At 38.2% G+C, this 24,405-nt stretch overlaps 1 protein-coding gene across 5 annotated transcripts in view; it reads right to left on the reverse strand.

Moving 5' to 3' along the window:
• LOC126293740 (serine-rich adhesin for platelets-like) overlaps nucleotides 1-24,405 on the reverse strand; it is a 396,910-nt gene that overhangs the window by 31,919 nt on the left and 340,586 nt on the right. The window contains exon 20 of one of the 5 annotated variants that reach the window (XM_049987089.1): nucleotides 21,217-22,943. The exons of the other annotated variants lie outside the window; for them this stretch is intronic. Within the exon in view, the coding sequence (XP_049843046.1) occupies nucleotides 22,881-22,943 (63 nt within the window). The 3' untranslated portion in view covers nucleotides 21,217-22,880. Of the gene's footprint in view, nucleotides 1-21,216; nucleotides 22,944-24,405 lie in introns of those variants that run through there. 5 annotated transcript variants of the gene reach the window in all.

Here is a 24,405-nt window from a genome sequence, read left to right on the forward strand (position 1 = left end):
TTAATGGGGAGAGATATCACAACATGTCCACATGCATCAATTATCATCCAGCAATTGTCAACCGCCCTGGTGGAGCATGCACTGCTACTTGTGGTGATCACACACTTCACGAAGAATAATGTCCCATGTTTTGTAACGTCCAGAGAACCATCATAAATCATGGTACTTCAGTCTAATTACTGTCTTTGAACTAAAGTGCCATTTCTATTCATTTCACTGAATATTTCTTTCAATTAGTTTCTTTACTATATTGTAACAGTTCTTTCTATGCATGGTCCAAATTTCACTGACCTATGTTACTCGGCAGTGACATGTCGTGCGAAAATTACTTTTGTCCTTGATTTTTTGCACAACACTGTATTGACCTCCAGTAATACTATTCCTGTTTTCTATGAGTTATACACTATTCTATCAATATCACACATACACTTAATGAGTCTGAAAAGGTGTGAAAAAGTCACACACACACTTAATGAATTTGCAAAACATGAAAATACTGCCAAACTGCCAGTAACATAATATCGTCTCCATGAACAATGCCAACATATCATCACTGACTTTGCTTAATTACTTTGTGATGTGGTGGGTCACGAAAATGTCTCCCATCTTGCCAAATGTTGGTGCATATGGAACAGGAATGAGAAGAAACACTTAACATGTGGCACCATGGTAGATGCTTCACAGTGTTTAGTAGAATATGTATTTAGACGTAGATGTATAAGAATCAATGTGTAAAGAAGCAGGAACTGAAGTGTTGAGGAACAATGATATGCAGTTGAAGTAGTCTGAGGCTGTAGATAATGCAATAAAGGATAGTACAGTAGGAGGAATGGTCATGTCTAAAAAGGGAAATCACATAAGCTGGACAGATAAATATAGGTACAAGGAAGGTAACTATGAAGGAACCTCAGGTAATCAGGTAATAGAGGAAATAATTCAGTTGGTTGACATGACAAGGAAATAAAAAAAATGTTCTGGAAAAAAAAGTATACAGTGATGTAAGTCACTTGGGAAAGAATTCAATAAGAAATGCAGGAAAATTAAGCGATATGTGTACAGTGACGTAGTCACTCAGGAAAGAATTCAATAAGAAAAGCAGGAAACTTAAGCGAAATGGATGGAGGACAAATATGAACAGATATAAAGACAGATGGCTGTCAGGAGAGATGCAGCATACAGGAAAGTCAAAATAACTTCCAGTGATATCAAAAGTGAAGATGTCAACAGTAACAGTGCAAGAGGAATTCTACTGCTAAATGCAGAGGAGAGAGTGGATAGATAACATTCCTTGGGAATTTCTTCATTGAAGGGAAGTGCCAACCAAATGATTCTTCATGTTAGAGTGTAGAATCTATGAGACTAAAGACTTCCTAATGGAGTGGCCAGAGATAGCAGGCGTGTATACTGTGATTTGAGCTTGTTTGTGTGAAAGTGTCTGATTTCTGCAACTCAATGTGTCTTTACAGTGAGTAGCTATCTATCCTTTTCAATATTATGAAAAGAATAGTTGCTACTCAACATACAGTGGATATGCTGAGTCGCACATAGGCACAACAAATCTGATGTCGGTAGCCAGAGACTGTAGTCTCGTTGTGAACTACATTGTGTGCACGTGTGTGTGTGTGTGTGTGTGCCTGTTCGGTAGAAACCTTTGTTTGACAGTCTTTTTGATGTGCTTACCTGTGACACAGCGTCACCACTATATGGCGAGTAGCAATTATTCTTTTCATAATATTTCCAATATTCCATCCTAGATTTGCCAATGTTTAATCTATCCTTTTTGTAATTGTTGCCAAATGAAGGTTTAGCTATGTGTTAAGTTTTAATCATATACCTGTAAACCATTTTATGTCTCAACTATACAGAGTGGGTTTGAGAGTATACTATCTTCTTATACATGATATGGCTTCCTTTTACTTATCCTGAAATCTCTCAAGTGACTGCTTTGAACAGTGTTCTTTGTTAATTTCATAACAATACCTCTTGTTATAGCATGTTATAACTTACAGTAGCATATGTCTCATTCAAAATTCAGATAACAGTGGGACTAGATTAGCACTTGAATGAATTACAGTTTGAACTGAAACACTGTTTGGAAATTGGAAATATATGCAGCAAAATAGAATACAGACATTTAATAATCTACAGTACTGCCACAAAAAGCTCAGGAAACAAATTCATAACTAAAATAATTACTGGAATCTGTGTCTGAAATCATGATACATTAAGCATGTAAACATATAGTTAATTGTTTATAATGAGATAAAAAGCTATTAATAATATTCTCAAACATTATCCATCATATGTTGACTAAGTCTTAGAAGAATGTGCCTTTCTACTAGTACACAAAGTTGGGTGAATTTTAATCATTTAACTCTCAAATTACGAGCTGCTTTTGTTTATATGTGAGTTTGTTTATCACAACAAATAGTTTGTCGTTCAGTTATTTTGAGTTACACTTTGTTTGCTACTAACTTCGCTCTCTCTGTTGACCCAACCCTATCATTCAGTGCAGACTTTACTGAAGTGTCCTTGCTTTTATTATTTATTATTACTGTTTAGTACAAAAAACACACATTTTCACACACAATAAAGATGTGCAGTTCGTTTGAGGTACATGTACAGCAGTACATCTGTGGATGTCACTTTCCTACCAAAATCTGAAGACTATTTACTGTTCATCTAATTACTAACACCACATCCCACTGGACAGAGGATTACAGAGGGAACTTTCTACCAATATTGGTCATTCTCTTTCCTGTTTCAAGTGTAAATGGTGACTGGAAAGGGTGGATGACTATTAGGATGTCTTTATACAAGTCCTCCCTCTCATCTTATTCTTATGACTTTAATATACAATGCAGACAGTAGGATTACTGGACAGTTTAACTAGAATACAAATTTCTTAAATTTATCCAAAACAATTTCAATGTTTCTTTTCTTCTGGTGATTCACATTTAAGTCACGGGGTCTTCTGTAACACTTTACTATCACCCAAACTGACCTGTTACAATCTTAGCAATGTGTATCTGAGTGAGTTGTATGTCTGCTGTTATGGCTTCTTGATACCTACTCCTAGTACAGGGCAGTATTCCAGAACAGGCTACATTTGTTTCCTGCATAATAGATGTACCTCAATTTCCCTGAGTTCTTCCAACAAATCCAGGGCTGCCCATGGGATCATTCCATTTCATAACTGGCATTTAGTACAACAAATGAAGACAGCATCCAACTAAGTTTGCACTTCCTTAGAATCACTGAATAATTAAACTTGGAGTTGTCCTAAATATGCTTTCCATTTCATGTGCTTGTCAAACGGTACTTTCCTCTTATTCTTTGGTTTATGTAGCTTGCAGATATCCTATCCAGCTGGAATTATTTCAGTAAACAACAACAACTTAGTCTGAAATGTAACGCACTAAAACAAAGCCAAATCATTCTATAAAATAAAATTTAAAAAATATATATATTCACAAACTTTTACATTTACTTCAAATATTACTTATTTCATAAATAATTTTGTGTGACTATTATGTGTATCTAATTCAAACTGTGTGCTGGACCAGGACTTGAACTCAGAACCTATCCAGCTTTGGTTTTACACTGTCTTCTCTGAGTTACCTCAACTAAATCCTAAGGCAGTCATTTCAAAACAACAGCTATCAACCATCTTCCTCTATGTTACTGCACTCTCTTTAATGGCTGGGCTAAAAATTACAAATGAAGAGCTGAAAGCTATATGGGTTGTTTTGTTCTCACAAGGGTTGCATTGTACCCTAATACATCATTTTGGTCCACCTATTAACATACAATGCAATCTGACAGACTGAGTTTCACACACTGTAGTTATGACACGTGGTTAATAAACACAATACACTGAAATTTTAATATGTGGTTATATATATTTATGGTCATTTCTTGATTTTCTACTTACACTAATGACTGTTTAACGACATTTGAGACAATATAGAAAAGGCATTCATATAATTTTGTTTAAACTTAACTGTCATGAAGGAAACATGTGAATTACTAATTTTAAATATAAGATGGGGTAGTGTGTCTTGTATAGATTAATTATGGCAGTTCATCTAAGGAATGTCTGTGTTCTCTGTTGACCTTGATGTAACCCCTATGAAATTATTTGTATTAATCTTTTTTCAGTGAAATTTACAAATAAACCAAATTCTAATAATACTAAGATTGTTTACACTGTCTAAATATTAAACAGGCCAGTCAGAAACAGTCTCAGAAGCTTATAAGGGTGTTGCAGAGTGGGCTCTGCTGAGCAATAATTGTTAAGAAAAAAATTAAATATGTTACACTGTTTCCGAGTCAATTAACATTGACATTAGCCAATCAAACTGTTGTCCATGCAAATTCAAGTGGCCTACCAGATACAATTAGTGTCAGTTGCTCTTACAGGGTTGAGCAAGATGTTCCAACACTGCCTCACTGAGCACGAGTGCCCGTGTGTACCTGTAAGCTTGCTGACGGGCAGGCGCATCGTTGGTAGGCCACTCATCAAGCACTCGTACTGCATGACATAACTACTGTGTGTGCTCTGCTGGGTGTAAACCTGATGACTGGTGTCATAGGATTTATTAATGTGTCACACTTTGTGGTGAACGTAGTTATAGCAATGAAATCTTGAAATAGCCCTTCCTTTTTTTTCCCATTTGTTGAGAACAATACTGATTTGCTGAAAAAGATGGGTTGCCTCAGTGTCCAGTATGTCATAAGATGCTTACTATAATAAAGAAGTACAACATCCAGCATCACTACCTGTCCCTTTATGCTGTGCAGTTTGATGAAGTTGATGGTGATGCAAGAAAGCAACTTGTTGCCGTAATGAATGGTGAAGTACAGCACCAGGGCAGTTTTGAGACAGAAAAAAAGTCACAATGTAGGCTTCCTGTATGTTCTTCATATATGTCAACTTCAGTTTTTACATACCGTACATTTTACGCAATTAATTTTAGATAGCTGCACTCAACTGATGCAGCATTACAGGCAAGATACGAAGTTGCTTTCATCATTGCAAGAAGTGGCAAGCTATTTTCAATGTGGGTCATGTTCAAATTGTCTTTACTGGCCTTGTAGAGTGCTTAAGCCAGAAGAGATAAGGAAATTTGAAGGTGTTTGCCTCCTCAAGCAAACTGTTTCTTGTCAGACCTGAAACATGGGTGTGGATCTGGAAAACCAACTCAAGGAGAAAGGTCAGACTTTCATTGCTTATTCATTAGCACTTGATGGAACCATCAATGTAACAGACTATGCACAGCTTGCAATATTTGTGTAGGGTGTTGACTCCGAACTATTCATGGAACTATTAGATGTTACATCTATGGATTTCTCAACCAGAGGGCGTGATACATTTGAGGTGGAATATGAAACCATTGAAAATATGTGTTTGCCATGGGACTGGTTCTGTTCTGTGGTGACAGATGGAGTTCCACAGATGGTTGGGAGTTGGCAAGGATTTGTGTCTGGTGGGAGGAGGGTGGGGGAGGGGGCAAGAGAGAATTTGGGAAAATCTTATCAATTATTCATTGTTTTATTCACCAGGAGGCCCTCAGTGCAGAAAGTGTGCAATATGACAATGTCGTGAAGGTAGTAGTACAATGTGTGAATTTTGTTAAGCCCCATGATGTCAATCAACACCCGTTCGAGGGATTTTTGCAAGACCTTGAAGCAGCAGATGATGATGTACCCTATTACAGTGTGGTACGATGGCTTAGCACAGGCAGAATGTATTTTTTGCTATTCAGAAGGAAATCTTCCTATTTGTGGAAATGAAAGATGGGACACAGCCAGCACAGAGTGACTAGAAATGGGTTGCAACCTTGTCCGTTGTCACTGATATCACGGGACACTTAAGTTTTCCACTTCAAGGAGATGATCTGCTAATTTCCAGCACATATGACAAAATAAATCAGGGTGTTTAGTGATGGATCATTTTCACATTCAAGGTTTTTTCCGTATTTTTCAAGGCAGATTTTTTTCCATGTTACTTTTTTGTTAAATCTGCGACTAAAACATCTTTTCTCCAAAACTTTGTATTGATAATTATTAGAATATGCACAATTAATTACAAGTTATTTCTTTAGTAGTATAAATCACAGATACAAACTTGAATATTTTTAAAATATTAAAAACTGGATTTTGATTTACAGGCAATAAGAAACATAAAATATAAAATAAAAATTACAAATTCTGTTTATATATAAATATAATAGAGGGAACATTCCATGTGGGAAAAATATATCTAAAAACAAAGATGATGTAACTTACCAAACGAAAGCGTTGGCATTTTGATAGATATATGCGCGGATGGATGTGTGTGTGTGTGTGTGTGTGTGTGTGTGTGTGTGTGTGTGTGTGTGTGTGTGGGAGCGCGCACACGCGCAAATGTATACCTGTCCTCTTTTCCCCCTAAGGTAAGTCTTTCCGCTCCCAGGATTGGAATGACTCCTTACCCTCTCCCTTAAAACCCACATCCTTTCATCTTTTCCCCTCCTTCCCACTTTCCTGCTGAAGCAACCATAGTTGCAAAAGCTGAATTTTGTGTGTGTGTTTGTTTGTGTGTCTATCAACATGCCAACGCCTTCGTTTGGTAAGTTACATCATCTCTCTCACACACACACACTGTAACTTGCTGACTGAAGGGAACAAACAGTAAAAATTTGTTATGATAAGAAAGAATAATCATTTCTTTAAATTTTCTATTTGCCAAAATCGTTGAAACTTCACTCAACACATGTGCTCTTTTTGTTTCTAATTCTTTGATTTCATCCTGCTTCCATTCATTCAATAGTTACTCTTCCTTTTTTCTTTCACCTCCTTTTGCCTTATGTTTCATATCATCACTGTACAAAGAATTTGCATTGCAGAAACAGTGTACAAGATTTTTTTCAATGTTGAAATTGTCAATTCCATTTGTGCCCAGCACAGTGTCGTATATATATCTTTCAGCACTAAGGCTTTTTTTCTGTTTGATTTTCAACTACAATTTTGGAGTTTACAGAAAAGCCTCATTCAACAGAAGCATTTCCGTGTGAGATTACTAAAATAATTTGCACAAAATCTTGGAAATTTGGGCATGGCTTTGAAGATAGTTTGATTCTATTGATCCAGAATTTCTCAAGATGATTCTCACTTCTCTTGTTGACATTTCCTCTCATCTTCAATTCTTTTTTCTTTGCAAATCTTCACAATTTCAAGTTTGACACAATATGCATTTGAACCCAACATTCTTTTGCTTGACAGCAAAATTTCATGAGATACTGTCAATCTACTCTGAGCTCCTTCCTAATTTAATACAATTTCTGGATTCTAGTGGGAAATCGCATGCGTTGTGTTTGAACAGTAAACTGTCTCACAACTTCTCTACTATACCAATAAACAAGTTTACGCCTCATGCATGGTACCGATCTGACACATTGCTGTAACAAAGTTTTGATTTTTGTAATTGCATTTTCTTTGCAATTTGACTGTCCTGAAATATTGAAAGGAATAACACTATTCAGTCCACTGAGCTCTGAACTGACAAATGTCTCCGGATGGTGTACAAACACCTTAAAATTTCAACTTGTCATCTGGTAATAACTATGACTGCACTGCAGACTGATTTCGTGGATTGCTCTGTGGCTTTGAATATATCGCTTTGATTAAGACTGGACCTTCTATTGAAAATGGCACGATCTATATTAGCTAGAAAATAATACACATTTGCAAATTAATTAATTGTACTTCAGTCTGAAAACAGGTTACAATAGTTCTCAAAATTGGGATTAAATTCCCACATCCCTCGGGGAGGGGGGCATAAATGCTGTGCACTTTCCTAGTCTGGATCTAACCTTTTTGTTGCATATTTTAAGAACGCAACTGAGTTTTTTTGTATCTGCTATTGAGAAGAATCATGTGTGCATAACAGGGCAAAACTGATTCTCAAGTAACAACCCATGTGATATCAAACTCACTTTCGGCTTGTACAGCTGACCTCACACTTCAGCCAAACCAGATTCCTGTGGCAAATTGCCTAGCAGCTTCCAGGTGCAACAAAAATTTTATTTTCTGTATTTCATACAATATTGGCCAAATTCAGAAATTTAAAATGCTGTCATAATCCACTCATTAAGAGATATAATCCTATGTTAAAGATTTAATGCCATAAGTATGCATGTGTTGACAGCACAGCTCACGGCACGCGAATTACCCAGACTACAGTCATCCAGTATTTGAGAATGGGAGCACTTAGTGACTTTCAGTGAACATTGTGAACAGTCACTTGTTTCACAACTTGATCCATACAGGTGGGTGAGTGGAAAAATGATGAATGAAAAGGCTACTTCTGGCCCACCCATATCTACAATGCCATCGACACAGGGTGAAAAGAGAAAAATTATTATAAACAGCATGCACTGTGCAAATGGAAAAACTGTAAATATGATATTACATAAAAAAGGTGAATAATTAGTTATACTGATAACTGTATAAATGCTGCAAAATGAGGCAGTTACAAATGGCTAAAGAGTCATTTGTCTCCTGCTGTTCGAAAAATTGTGTTACAACAGCATTGATTTTATTCCATTACTACTTAAGATTATAGCAGCTCCGCTTGACGAAATGGCTAAGCAAGCATTTACATGCTACAGATTTATCAATACAATATTGCAGATTACCCTACGGTAAAATCAACAACTAACTTTAACTTCTTTGATCATAATATTACATCAGTCTGTCACTGTCAAGCTGTTGTTCAGCCCCATACGTCTGTTCGACACATATCGGTACAAGTTATTACCTTCATGACGACGACTGCTTGTTTTTGACTGCTGTCAACTACAATGATCTAACAGGTAATATAATAAGGGTTACAACAGGCTTAACATAATTTTGGACCTTGTACTAAACTGTTTATGAATGTCTCTATAAAAGCTTTTACAAAATTTATTACTTCTGTGTATTTCTACCATAGTAGCTGACCTGTACTTCATGCCAGTCTACAAAGCAATGAAAGCTCCCGTCTCTCCCCACTTTTTTCAAGATTTCAAGATTCACTGGGCACCCTGTGAATGCTTTCATGTTCAAAAAGCAGCTTCAGCTCACTACATGAAATCTATTGTATTTCCCGGCTTATCAACAAAATATTGCCCAACTTCATCAGCCTTTACAGACAAGGTTCAAAGACCTAAGTAACCTAGAAACTGAATTCAGATTATTTAGCATGCCATTTTCCACTGCTTCTAATGCTGTACCTTTGCAAACACAGAATTTATCGATTTGCAAAATTGCACTCTGCTTGATGACTGATATTACAACATAACCACTCTGTTAAGATGGTACTGTGATGTTCATACAGAAGAGTTCTCAACATTACACAGAAATGTCACTAACATTATTTCTATGTTCGGCTCTACACATTGTTGTGAACAACTGTGTTCCATTATGAAAAGAATAAAAACTGGAGACAGTTCCATCTCCATGACCCAATACTGAAGAATGTTCTGTGTCTTGCAGCAGCATGCAACCTCACTCCAAAAAAATCATCTCTTACAATCAAATAGAAATGTCTTGTTTCACAAATGTAATAAAATATTACTATTTTTCACTTAGACTGAATTTGTCTGTTATACACATTCTGCTGTGATGCATTACCTTGCGATAGTCTACTCATAACTGGTCTTATTACATACAGTGTTGACTTTTCACACGTGTCCCGTTTTCTCATACATGTAAGCATCCAGCAGACTCCTTTACTGCACACACATGCACAGTTTGTGCATCCCTGCTGGTGGACATAGTTGTGCCCATGAGTATCCAGCTGCCTTCCAGTGGGCATGCATGCTGGAACAGCCTGGCATTGCCCTCTTGTTCACTCTTAGGAAACCATACAAACAACATGTTTGGTGACACCGTCTGGCAGGCTTCTTGAAACTGTGCACACAACAGCCTGTTGGCTAACTTCAGTGCTAATTAATTCGCAAACAGCGGAATGTATGGAATTCTTTCTTAACAATTATTTCTCAGTACAACCTATGCTGCAACACTCTTACAAACTTTTCAGACTGTTTCTGGCCACATTGTATAAGTGATGGCGGCACTGACGACAGGAGCAGTAGGTGGGAGTGCAATTGTAAGTTCTAAAAGTGACAGTTGTAAGTTGAGAGTTTTGTAATGGAAAAGTGAAGAAGTGAAATCATGAATTTTGAAAAAAGAATACTGGACGTGGGAAAGTTGTTTCTTATGACATAAGAATGCAGCATTTTTCCAAGGGAGTATCCTCAATACTTGGTACAGAGAATGAAAATAACGTGTTAGGCAGATCAACAATGATGGACATCTCCAACTGAACAGCTTAGGTATAATTTTTCAACAAAATGTTTCCTGCTTCAAAGGACTAAATCTGATCACTTGCATACACTCATATTCAGTGTTGAGTGTTGATTTTTTGAAATTAATAATCACCTACTGTTAGAGAGAACGAACTTTTCATCACGTATCGAAGAGGCTCAGAAAGATGCGACAGAAGAGCACTGGACATGGCTCGATGAAATCTGAGGGGCAGATGCCTGCCACAGTGTTCTGTTGGTCAGTTTCCTACTAGCCAACTGGACAATCAATGCAATACAGTGAGCTTTCTCCCAAGGCTGAGGCTCCATACCAAACAGAGGAGATCAATCACATTATTATCTGTTTCAGCATAAAAATGTTAGACAAGGGAGGCGTGACAGGATCACTCCTGTATCCATGTGTCTAGGCAATCTGTCAGATAGCATGGCCAGCAATCTGGGATAGTTCATGGGAAGATTCTTGTTCTGTACAGGTAGATGTGCTACTTGAATAGCTGTAGGCAGATTTAGGGTGACCTGGACACAATTTCTACTTGATGATAGAGGAAAAATGTAAGCTAAACAGACGGGTAGGAGAAACCTTCCTGTGGAGTTTAAATATAGTATTGATGGTGTTCTGATCAAATCAGTCACATTATATAACGTTGCGAAACAACAAGAAATGGAAAAGGGAATGAGCAGTTGTAGGGAAGGCTAGCAGCTGAGTACAGTCGAAACAGTTTTAGGAAAGTGTACCACAACTATAAATTAGTCCCCGCACAAGACATTTCTGAGCCTATTTTTGAGCAGCGTCTGAGTGCTTGGGATCTCCACTACACCAAATTAAAGGTAGACATCACGTCGATTCAGATTAGATCTGCTACTGACCAGTTTGATCTGTATAAGAGCGTGCGTTTAGATGGGTTCCTCGTATGGAAGAATATGATCTTTTTGCAAAACACTATTGATGAAGTTGGGTCAACCAGCATTTTTACAGACTACAGTATGACTGTGCTGATTTCAATACGTATCACACATAAGGATTGTAACAACAAAATAAGGTAAAATTAGGACTCGCACAGAGGGTGTAGTTTTTCTGTCGCTCCATTTGTGAGTGCAACAGGAAAAAGTAAGATGAGGTATTGAACAAAGTACACTCAATTGAGTGTAGTACAGTGACGTATTTAGTGCATACGGGGTGTCCAGTGAAAAAGTCCACAATTTCAAAATTAAATTTCTGAAAATTAAGATTGATAGATGAGTGCAGCTAACAATGTTTATTGTGAAAGCTGCAAGTATTTTATACAGATGTTCTGAAATAGTTCAAAAACCTACTAACAGATCGTGATGTAACTGCAATACGTAGAGCCTATAAAAAGTGTTTCACAGCTCACCGCTGTTGAATTGTGAAAGGAGGTTAGCATGCCGAAGGAAGATATTGAAATCATGTATTCCATTGGACAACGTGTTTTCTCGGTACTGGAATACCACAGGTTACAACACAGTCCTATGACAACAAGGCACCGTTTTCAGATATGATTTAATGTTGCCAAATGCACTGATGTGAAAACCTTTCAGTAGCTCTTGACCAAATTCCAATGGACAGGCTGTACAGCCAATGGTCTAGTAGGGACGTCAGCAATAGTCAAACTGTAGTTACCCCTGAAAATCTTGTCACAGTTTCTGGAATTATTTGACAACATCGAAGGAAATCTATTTGAAGAATTGCAGCAGAGGCTGGTTTGAAATGTTCTAGCACACAGAAAATACTGTGACAGAACCTACAAAAGTTTCCATTCAAAATCCACCAGGCCACACCTGTATGAGTTGTGAAATAAGGGCTGGTTTTGCAAACCACATTGTCACAATGATCAATAATCAAGGATTTACTGTTGACTGCATCTGGTTCACAGGACAAGCACACTTTCACCTGAATGGAGTTATGAACAAACAAAACTTGATATTTTGGGGTTCCAAAACTCTCCATTTGTGTGATGCAAAATCACTGTATGCTCCCAAAGCTACTGTTTGGGTTGTTGTATGCAGCAGAGGCATTATTGGTCTTTTTTACATATGCAAAATGATCACTAGTAAACACTACATTACGATTTTGGAACAATCTGTCAGCATTGGAGGATCAACTAGCTACATTGATAGACATTACGTACTGGAACCATTCCATCGTGAAGAATGAGCTTGAATCAGCAGTTTGAATCCATTTCCGTTGAGATGCTACAGGTAGTGTTGGCAAATTTCATTGTTTATTTGCACCACCTCTGTACTGTGCCTGGTGAACATTTCAAAAAAATTGTGATGTGATTGCAAAGACTGCTTGCAGAGCACGAGTTTAATTAAGAATGCTGATACTGTACAAGCTGCACAGCATACAGCCCCATATGTTGGCAGCTTTTTGAACTATTTCAAAACATCTGTTTGAAATTCTTACAGTTTCCACAATAAACATATCTTTTGTTGCATTTGTCTATCAATCTTTGCTTTTGAGATTCTTAATTTTTAAATCATGGACTCATTTGCTGGACGCCCTGTACATAGATGTACCTTTGACTTTGCACAAGAGCTGACTCAACATTCCAGGCATACCAACACACAAAACAAAACATTACCAGCACTGCTCACTACAAGACTGCCCTCTGGTGGTGGTGTGGGCACGTGGCGCAAAAGTATACGAGCAAAGCAGAGAGGGATGGGGAATAATTCTATTGATGATACAGGTCACAAATGAGCACAGTCACTGACATAATCGACCTTTACAAACAGCAGACTGTTACGGCCTGACACATGGCAACGAGTTTCTTGGAAATGGTGTAGTTGGTCGACTGTTTGAAGCTACTGTTGTGAGCATGTGTCAAAATTAGTTGCAGGACAGTGAAACCACAAATAGAGTACATAGGGGTTGGACATACACATCTCATTACAATAGGTGTACGTCGGAAGCTTCCCCTCACTGTACAGCAGGAACAGCTGCGATCTTCGGTAGGTCCATCACAGAGTACAATTCTGGTGCAGGCACAAGTGTTTTAGAGCACACCACTCAGCGCAAATTGTTGAACAGCTCTGCAGCACACATCATCATCATCATCATTTATTATTGCAGTGAGCCCACCATCATTAAGACTGACTTTGTATGAAAGGAAACATGTCACCTAGACAAATGGTTATGATCACTATGGGACTAAACATCTGAGGTCATCAGTACCCTAGAACTTAGAACTACTTAAACCTAACTAATCTAAGGACATCACACACATACATGCCAAAGGCAGGATTCGAACCTGCGACCGTAGCGGTCGCGCGGTTCCAGACTCACCTAATCAGATAAATCATGTTTCTCTTTATACAGGGTAGATGGTCAAGTGAAGCTATTCTGTCATCTGCACGTAACAACCTCCAGCCCATAAATTATGTAAATTTCATGACCTGTGTGTAGAAATCTGGTGCAGTATGCTTCTGGTAACCAACCGAGGACTTGGCACATCCAGGCTATGCAGAATGCTTTGTATTGCATTCTGAAGATTGACCAACATGTTATTAAGCTGTTATTGGCTCATCTGTGTAGCATGTTAGTACTACTCATGGGAAGCATTCCACACACAACAAGAAGTGCCTGAAAGTGGTTTCCATACAAAAAGAAACCACATCTGTGAGTCCACTGGTCAAAATGAATACACAAGATGAATAACTGCATAGAAAATCTAATTACTCACACCATTATACATTCAATCATCTTAAATTCCAGACATAGACTTCATTCCATGGCTCTGCTACCTTTTCCCAGAAAACAATGTGGAAGGAAGATAGTACACATAACAGCTAAATTCTTTTTCATAATGTACTCTGTCCATGTTACTATTAAAGAATCCATTTATGATGGTTAAAGAAAAGTGGTTTACAGGTCACTACCATCAATGTGTAACTTTATTTAGAAGACGCATTACAGAACCATGTCTCATACAGTATATTACTGTAAGAAATTACATAAAGTTTTTCTCTCTTATTGCTATTGCACAAATACATCATGGTATAATGAAGCAGCATTAAAGAACAACCACTGATAGAACCTTCATATTCGTGTTGTTAATACGAGTGAGTGATGACAATTTACAAGGGAAATGAAACAAAATTTTAATGTTAATACCAAAAGATTTGAGAGCTGTATTTCTAATTAATATATTTTCATAAAGCAGATGGTACAAGTAAATTATGTCTGGCAGTCGAATTTAATAGCAGCAAAGAACAGGGATGGCAGATGCTCACAACTTGTTCCATATTCTGGAGTTCCTAGACTCTTTTTCCTTGAGGTGGTGATAAAAAATGTGATGTAGCAGAAATGTGATTCATGACATTTCAGAACTAAAGCTAGATGGAAGGAAAGGAATATTAGGATTTTATACCTCACCAATGATGAGGCCATCAGAAATGGAGCTCGAGCTCAGATTATGGAAGGAAACTGGATGTCTCTTTCTGGAAGGAACCATTTCGGCATTTGCCACGTAACACCTATATCCGCTCAAACGTGATTCCTGTGTTTTACCACTGCACCAACTCACCAACAGAAATGAAGCTCGAGACACAGTATTATTTCCTTAGTCAAAAGGTTTCAACTGGAGCAGTGTGTTAGTCTGGGGCTTGCTGTTTGATCAGTGCCACAAAGACAATGGTGGTTAGGGATCAGCAGGCACAAGGACTGCACTTGGCTTGGTTATTCAATAGGTGCTACTCAAGAACATAATGTACATGACAAGTTTTTTCATCCAAAGTAACAACAGAGAGAAGCTTTTTGGCTCCCCTGGACCTATTAGCATAAGTCATCTACATTCATATACATATTCTGCAAGCCACGTTTGGTGTATGGCGTATGTACCACTACAAGTCATTTCCTTTTCTTTTCCACTCTCAGATGGAGCTAATGAAAAGCAACCACCTGTACACCTAAGTATGAGCCCTAATTTATCTTATCTTGTCTTAACCATCCTTACAGAAAAATTGCACTGGTGGAAGTAGAATCTGAGACCATAGTTTTCCTGACATATACAATGTTCAAATAACTTATGAAAATGTACCCACGTGATGTCATCGACAACTGCTGAAATTTTACAATATAGTTCCAAAATTTGCCAAAGTTGTGTATCATATTAATTCTCCTGCCACCAAATGCATAAAGCAACATGCTGACCTAGCTCTTGTTAGTGAAAGAATCCATTACACTTATAGAGAGTAGGATTTTGTTCCCAAGGAACTGTTTTGATTCCATTTAATGATTTGTTTCAAAAATATCGGGCTTCCTTGGCACTGCCTTACGGTGCTTCATGGTCATGTCTGGGAATTTCATTCTGTTACTGTCCGGCATTTCGCAAAGTTTGAACATTTTGTGGCTTGGAGTCGAATACTGAAACTCAACATCCTGTGATAAACTTCATGGAAAAAGCTTTTGTTGAGGCAATTTTATTCATTCTAGGGCAAGGTATAAATTTTGCACCAATGCCCAAGCATTTGCCAGTGACTGATTTTATTAGTTCTACTGAACAGGTGGTTTATAAACTATGTCGTGAGGCTACAGTGGAAGCTGCAGCATATCCACTTAAGAGTAATACACTGAGATGACATAAGTCAAGTGATAATGATATGCACATTTACAGAAGGCGGTAGTGTTGCATACACAAGGTATAAAAGGGCAGTGCATTGGTGGAGTTGTCATTTGTATTCAGGTGATTAATGTGAAAAGGTTTCCAACATGATTATGGCTGCAAGATGACAAGTATCATACCTGGAATGCAGAATGCTAGTTGGATTTAGGTGCATGGAGCATTCCATTTCAGAAATTGTTACGGAATTCTATATTCCTAGATACAAAGTGTCAAGAGCATTCTGAGAATACCATACTTCTGGCCTTAGCTCTCATAATGGAGAACGCAGTGACCAATGGCCTCCACATAACAACTGAGAGCAGTGGCATTTGTGCAGAGTTGTCAGTGCTAACAGACAAGCAACGCTGCATGAAATAACTGGAGGAATCGACAAGGAAAGTGTGACGAACATATCCATCAGGACAGTGTGGCAAAATTTGGCATTAATGGGCTACGAGGCATACAACTGATGTGAGTGCCTTTGCTAACAACACGACATCTTCTGCAGTGCCTCTCCTGGGCTCGTTATCATATCGGATGGACCCTAGAAGACTGGAAAATTGTGGCCTGGTCAGATGATTCTGGATTTCAGTTGGTAAGGGCTGATGCCAGGGTTTGACTGTGGTGCAAAACCCATGAAGGCATTGACCTAAGTTGTCAACAAGGCACTGTGCGAACTGGTGGTAGCTCCATAATGGCATGGGCTATCTTCACATGGATCACTGACTGGAAATGGATAATTTAGCTCCTATGAGACCATTTGCTCATGGAGTTCACATTCCCAAACTACAGTGGAATTTTTATGGATGAAAATGTACCATGTCACCAGGTCAGAACTGTTCACGACATTTTGGACAGATAGTGTGAATGGTCTGGTCACCCAGATTGCCCCACATGAATCCCATTGAACATTTATGGGACATAATCGTGACGTCAGTTCATGCACCAGCAACACTTTCCCAATTATCGACAACTACAGAGGCAGCAAGCCTCAATATTTCTGCAAGGGACTGGCAATAACACATTGAGTGCATGGTATGTTGAGCTGCTGCACTGCATCAGGCAAAAGGAGGTCTGATATGATATCAGGAGGTACACCATGACTATTGTCACTTCTGTGTGTAACAGCAGACAAGAAGGCTGCTTCACTTTCACTTAGGAGTTGATTTCGATATTCTTACTTTACCTATGGACAAGGACAATGCTACAGTTGTTCTGGGTAAAAAGGATTACATTCAAAAGCTGCAATATTTAATGTCGAATTCACTTTATTACAGGATTGGTGCTGACCCAACAAAAAGTGTTAAGAGAAAGACTAACAGCCTCCTGCAGAAAAGTTCATTGTTGTAGGGTCTACCAAGACTCTCAATTGATTGTTACAGTTAATTGAGGTTAGGTTTGATGTTGAATTAACAAACCTATTTTGACAAGAGTTGACTTCCACTTACATTTTATTCCATGACCAGTACCATGAGCACAGAGATGGAGTTGTGATGGAAAGCCCGCTATCACCTATTACTACAAATTTCTTTATGGACGACTTCGAGGAATGTGCCTCAGAGTCAGTGGCCTTAAAATATTCATGGTTTTTTTTTTTCCCCAAACATATAGATGATACTTTGGTTGTTTGTTCTCATGGCAGTGAAAATTTGAATGACTTGCCAACTGAAAGTTTGTTTCAAGATGGAGATGGAAAAGGGTGGCTGCCTTCACTTATTTTATGTGTTGGTGAGGAGGAAGGTTGATGGTACATTGGGACATGCTGTTTACAGGAATCCTACTAACACTGACTTGTATTTACAGGCTGACAGTTGCCACCACCCAGCTCACCGTGAAGTGGTACTTCATGCCTACATTCACAGGACCCACACCATTTCAGACTCAACAGTTCATTAATTGACTTAATCCATCCTGACGTCACCTTCAATCAGAATGGATAGAGCGAAAGACAGATGAGACGTGCATTGTGCTATCAATCAATTGTGCACATAGCAACTGATGATGGTAGAGCTGGCACCACAGTGTACGGCCTTTCTGTCTTGGGCAGTGAGCATCTCAAACAAGACTGGTCATATTTTGTGGAAATATGATGTGAAATTTGTTTTTCAACCTCTATCTAAGCTTAGGGTTCTGAATGATCTTGGTCTGCATAAGACAGGTGTCTGTCATGTGTCTTGCACTTGTGGTCAGACTCAGGACCGTGGAGGACCAGTGTGCTTATAAAAGCTGAGCAAATCAGCTGTTGCAGAACATTGTCTTGGCTACAGACATCCTATGAAATACAAAAACACAGAGATTCTGGCATGGCACTTCCAGCTATTGGGACTGTGTTTTTAAGGAAGCAGTTGAGATTAAATCAGTAAATAACTTTGTAAATGAAGGAGTTTTTGCTTAAATTCTGTGTGGAATTCTGCTCTCCTCCTTGTCAAAAAAGAGTTTGCTTGTTATCACTTTGAAATTGTGCTGTAAACAAAGCTTTGAAATTCACTTGCACAGAGCTTACTTACTGCAGTTTTGCCTTGGGAATAATAGGGTGGTAACCTGAATGCAGAACTGTTCTGCATTCAGCTGCAAATCCCTGTTCTCTAAATTACCTCAATAGCATTTCACAAAAAGAATGTTGTCTTCCTCACAGAGATCCCCATTTGAGTTCAAGAATCACCTCTGTAACACTCTAGTGATAACTGAACCTAATGGTAAAGAATCTAGCAACACACTTCTGAACTGCTTTGATGTCTGCTTTAATATAACCTGGTGCAGACTCCAAACATTCAAGTAGTACTCAAGTGTGACCACTTGCATTCCCTAGCACTGTCCTTACATGCTTGTTCCGTACTGACCCTTCGCCTTCCCTACTACCATCCTTATGTGTTCATTCCATTTTATTTCACTTTGCAATGTTATGCCCACATATTTAATCAATACTCTGTGTCAAGCAGCACACAATGAACACTAAATTGGAACAATACAGGATTGTTTTTCTTATTCATCTGCATAAACTTACATTCTTCTACATTTAGAACAAACTGCCATTCATTACACTAAATGGAAATTCAAAGTCATACTGTATTCTTCTACACTCACTCAATGATCATACTTTGTCCACCTCGGTAGCTGCACAGTCAGCGCAGCAGATTTCTAAGCGAAGGAGTGTGGGTTCTATTCGTGGCCGGATCAGAGATTTTCTCCATTTAGGGACTGGTGGTTGTGTCATCTTTACTTTTGTATCATTGTGATTGACGTTACTACTGAGATGGCTGAATGGGCTTGGCTCAAAGGTGGTAAGGTAAGAAAGATGATACTTTCCCATGTACTACAGCAGCATCAGCAAAGATATTCAGATTGCTGGACAATCCCCTCCCCCCTTCTCTTTCCATCTCCACTCACACAAAGTACCAATAAGTATAATATTTTTTTCAACTTACTTTTCAAATAATGTCCATGAGAACAAAAACTGGAAAAAACTGGGAACATACAGAACCCTGCCAAAAACCTGTCTTATTATGCACTATCTATAACTGTAATGGGAAGAGGCAGGGAGTGGAGATACAGATGCAAATTTTACAGAACCCTGCCAAAAACCTAACTTATTATGCACTATCTATGAATGTAATGGGAAGAGGCAGGGAGTGGAGATACAGATGCAAATATAAATAATGAGAGACGAGTGTCTTACATATAGTTCCTCTAATCTTCCACCCTAATAGTGCAGCTTTGCTTTGCCTTCCTTGTCCAATCTGAAATCCTTGCCTATGACCTAATATTTATAACATGGCATCATAATTTGTACCACTGGTTAAGTCAGTCTCCAATTTCTACTTTTTTTTCCATTTTCCTTTGCAGATCACCAATCTGCAAGAGATACCGTTTTCTCGATGTATAACAGCCTACCACAGCATCACAATAGTTCCAAATGCCATCACTTCCCAAGTTTCCATTATTCCTATAAGCAAACTCACATGGCTTCAAGACAGTGTTGCGACATCTCCAAACTAGTCTACCGTATTTACTCGAATCTAAGCCGCACCTAAGAAATGAGGCTCGAAATAAAGGAAGGAAAAAAAAAAAAAAAATTCCCGAACCTAAGCTGCACCTGAAATTTGAGACTCGAAATTCAAGGAGAGGGAAGAGTTTTAGGGAGCACCTCCAAATTGGAACAAAGTTGGTCCATTGTAATATGACACAATTTAGGTCGAATGAGTGACAATACACCTACAGTAGTTAGGTTTGAGTCGTAAGCTTAGCAGTTAAGCTTTACCAGGTAGCCATTGCTATACGTCAGGTGCTCCGTCCGTATTAATATGGGTACCCTTCTTTTTCACATGCTTCGTATGGTTTGAATCGATTGCTTATTTTGCTTTGATCTGATAAGTGCCGTTTTCTTTGTTATAGGTGTTTACGTCACTCTAAGCTGAAAATGCATTACTGTACTGTGTCATGCATTGCTGTCGTATTCTGATAGTGCGTGTTAACGGCCTGTTGCCGCTCGCAGCATGGCTTGCTTTTGTGCGCGCTACCGCCGCTTACAATTAAAAAAAAAGAGAGGAATCGTCTCATTAGCTAAACAATGGCAAGAGATTGCTATTTGTTGTTAGTTACACTGCTGCTTTCTTTGATAATGATCAACAAGAACCAAATAATAGACTGCGTATGGTAGAACATATTCTGAACGAGAGTTAGGCGAAAATTTTTCTCCGTTTGAAAATCTTTGCGGCCGCTTCTTTAGTACATCAAATTCTGCACAGAAATTAGTCATCTTAGATTTAAAAATCTAGTCAGTTGCCGTGCTTCATTTCTGACTGTATCACTATTAGGCATAAGAATAATACGAATATAAATGTGACACGATACGTATATTCTTCAGCGTTTGCTGTTGTCTCACTGTAGTTTCGTAGTTTATTAGGCAGACAGGATTTAAATGAGATAGCAGCAAACACGAAACAATACATAGCAAAATGTTTATATTCCTATTATTCTTATGGTGAAGAGAATACTGTATGTGATTCACATTTCATCTGGTTCCTATTAGCAACCATTATTGACAATATTGGCCATTACTGACAAACATCCCAAGCAGTCTTGCCAGACGGATTTTCATAGTACATTGAAAATTCTGTTACATTCAAAGATGAACAATATGGAATTTGTATTTACTTCGTTGGATAATGTGTGAAATTGCAGTGGTCGAAACACGGGGGGGGGGGGGGGGGGGGGGGGGGGGGGAACCCTCATCTTCCACCTTTTTTTTTTTTTATTTATTTACTGACACAGAGGTTTTGGCGCCAGTATTTATCTTTGTGCCTACAAAGCATGCCTGTGTAGCGCTACATATATTCGACGGCGGAAGTTAGTTGTGGCGGCACCTACCAACATTTTTCAGAACTTCCGCTTGCTTTGCACTCGATTCTAAGTCGCAAGCGGTTTTTTGGATTACAAAAACAGGAAAAAAAGTGCGGCTTAGATTCGAATAAATACAGTACCTATTTCGTGTTGATACTTTACCCTAAATTCTTATGGAAGCAGTTGGTCTCTTTGGATAACATAAATAAGCATACACGAATGAGACCCTAGCTTGCTTACAAAATTTAACAGGAACGACTAAAGGTGTGGACATTACAAATAGGACAGAAAATCATTCAAGTATTTTGCTCAGATGGAACAAAGAATCATACTAAATGCCAAAGACAATGTATTTGAGAGAGAGTTCTATTCAGTCTTCACATTTAAATAATATTATCAAGATAACATCTGGGTCCCTATTTACATATGATAATGTATGTGCTTTTTTGGGTGAAATACGTAAGCCCTGATTGTTGAGTTAACTGAATACAAAACCAACTGCCACACTATATTTAAGAGCACCAAATTATTTGTATGATAGCAAAAAAAAAAAAAAAAAAAAAAAAAAAAAAAAAAAAAAAAAAAAAAAAAAGAGAAGAAGAAGAAGAAGAAGAAGAGGAAGAGGACGCAATAATATACATTTAACAACACACTAGAGCCGCCTATTAAAATTGTCTGCTTTGGATGAAGATACTCAATGATTCAATATGTTTCATCCACCTGCGTAACACGAAACTAGATTAAGCGTAAAAAAGGTAAATCAAATAATTTGGTTCATTTAAGAATATACATCTAACAAAGAATATGCAAGTAGAAGAACAATTTGTTTCTGTATGTGATGGCTTCAATTGACTGGCATAAAAAAAAAACACGGTAGTTCTCTAAACTGAGTGTCCTCTGTTCTACTGCAATTCTGTGTTGGTTCTATGGAATGTATACATAAAACAAGTCACAATAAATTCAAAATAAACATAATAAGATAATTGTCATCCATAGTGACATGAGAAATGACAAAAGTGCAGAGATAAAGTAATTATAAGTAGAAAGTGTAGGAGATTAGATCTTCAATTAAATGCAAAGATGAATGGTTTTTCAGTTGTGTAAACAGCAACTCTATCTTGTTGAACATTTGCCATCAATAACAAGAAGAATGTGTTACAAAAATTACTGTTTCAACACCTAGAATGTGAATCAAATATTGCAGAGGGACCTCATATTATCTTATGTGTTAGTTCTCTGTCGTTCTTACACTTCAGGTGTTATTTACAGAAAAATAGAAACAAAATCCAGAAAAATCTGTGTACGGTGAATGTGTGTATGCTTCAACTAACATAGCAGTAGTCATTACACAGAGGCAGTCATAGATATGATACATGCAATAACAGGAACATCTAGAGACCAAAATGGCCTCACTCGCAAGTGACAGTAAATATGAGGATGCACAGCCAGTTCCAGGGCCTGTTGGGATCCTCTCTGACCATGTGTGCCAGAATCCAGAACTGCCACATGGTGCCACCGAGGAGATGAATGTTAAAGCTGGCCTTGGCCATTTCTCTGTGACGCACTAACCGGGAGCACGCGCCGCTTGTCGCTGGCTGCAATGCTGCAGGAACTTTGGTGACAACCACTGCGGAAAACACGAGTGCAAAGCATCACCACTGCCATTCCTTCTCTCGCATTCTCTGTACGGGATTGGATACATGCTCTCTTTCTACTGGCACTGTTAAACACATTAATTCTAACCACAAAATGCATCACATTTAACATAAGATCTTACTTAAAGAGGTGACAAAAACTTTGAGAGGAAAGTAATAAGTTGTTCTCATTCATATGAAAGAAATCTGTGATAATATAAGTAATTCAATCCATATATTTGCAACATGGGGAAATTAATATTTAATATACATAAAATCATAAAGAACAAAGGAATTTAAATTTTAACTGCTGGCAAATGTAAAACATTGCGATGTAAAAGTTATTATGTTGCAGGGAGGATGAAATGTCTGTGCCAGGAAAATAGATTACCCTCTGAGTAATATACGAGTTCTTTTGCTCAATGTATTGCCTCTTCCATGACACACACTTACACAAAATTCGGGCTGAGGCACTAAGCTGGTAAAATCAATATTTATTCAGTCTCCAAAGCCACTGTGGGGCAGAAACCACACTAAATTGCACCACAGATGATGAAATTCTATGAATTCAGATGCTCATCCATTAAGTCTAAGGTGAGGGATGGTGGGTGGTATCAGATACAGACTTTCTGGGTGCTACGATGCTTTAAATGGTTACATTAACTAATGTAACTATATTTTTAAAGAAGATGGGAAGTGGTGAGGGGGGGGGGGGGGGGGGGGAGGAGGAAAGAAGGAAAAATAGCAGGAGTAAGTGAAACTGCCCATGATACAGTTCAGCTACTGCGCATTAGACATGCATGCACATCTGTGCATATGCAAAGGTCTGTTAACTCTGAAAAGAGACTCCATAAAAAACCTAGGAATGAGTTTGACCTTAGTCATGTACAGTCCACCACCTCACATCTCAACTATATATCTGTAGTTAGATATACTCTTTTCACTGTTTCTGTGCCATACAGGAGTTTCCAGAAACTTGATTTTTTCTAGGTATATAAGAGGAGCTAACAAGTTTCATACTCTGGGAAGCAAAAAGGTCACATTAGTAGTGATAAATAGGTATAAAAGTAGTGGTGTATGTTCATAACTAAAAAATGTTTACAAAGCAATCACTACTTCAGAAAGTGAGACCTTTGAAAACTTATTGCTAAAAGATTACACCTCGGATAAATGCTTCATGGATTTCTTGCCCTGTCAGATTTGTATGTAGTCTGAAGGTTTCAATGTCTCCCTCCATCTTCATCATCAGGAATTGTCTGTAGGTGATGAGGTATTTTAAGTAGTTTGCCCATTGTGTCATGAAGAAATTATGAAGTTTCCATTTGCTGCCAGAGATTATATCAGTGTCTGTAATGAAAGAAGACCAGTAATGGTACTGATTTCATTATTTGGTGGATAACTCAGCTTACTTCCCTACTGCCTTTCCATAACAAGTGCCAATTCCCAAGCACCATT

This window comes from Schistocerca gregaria, chromosome 10 (assembly GCF_023897955.1).
Source record: "Schistocerca gregaria isolate iqSchGreg1 chromosome 10, iqSchGreg1.2, whole genome shotgun sequence".
In the NCBI taxonomy this organism is placed as follows: Eukaryota; Metazoa; Arthropoda; class Insecta; order Orthoptera; family Acrididae; genus Schistocerca; species Schistocerca gregaria.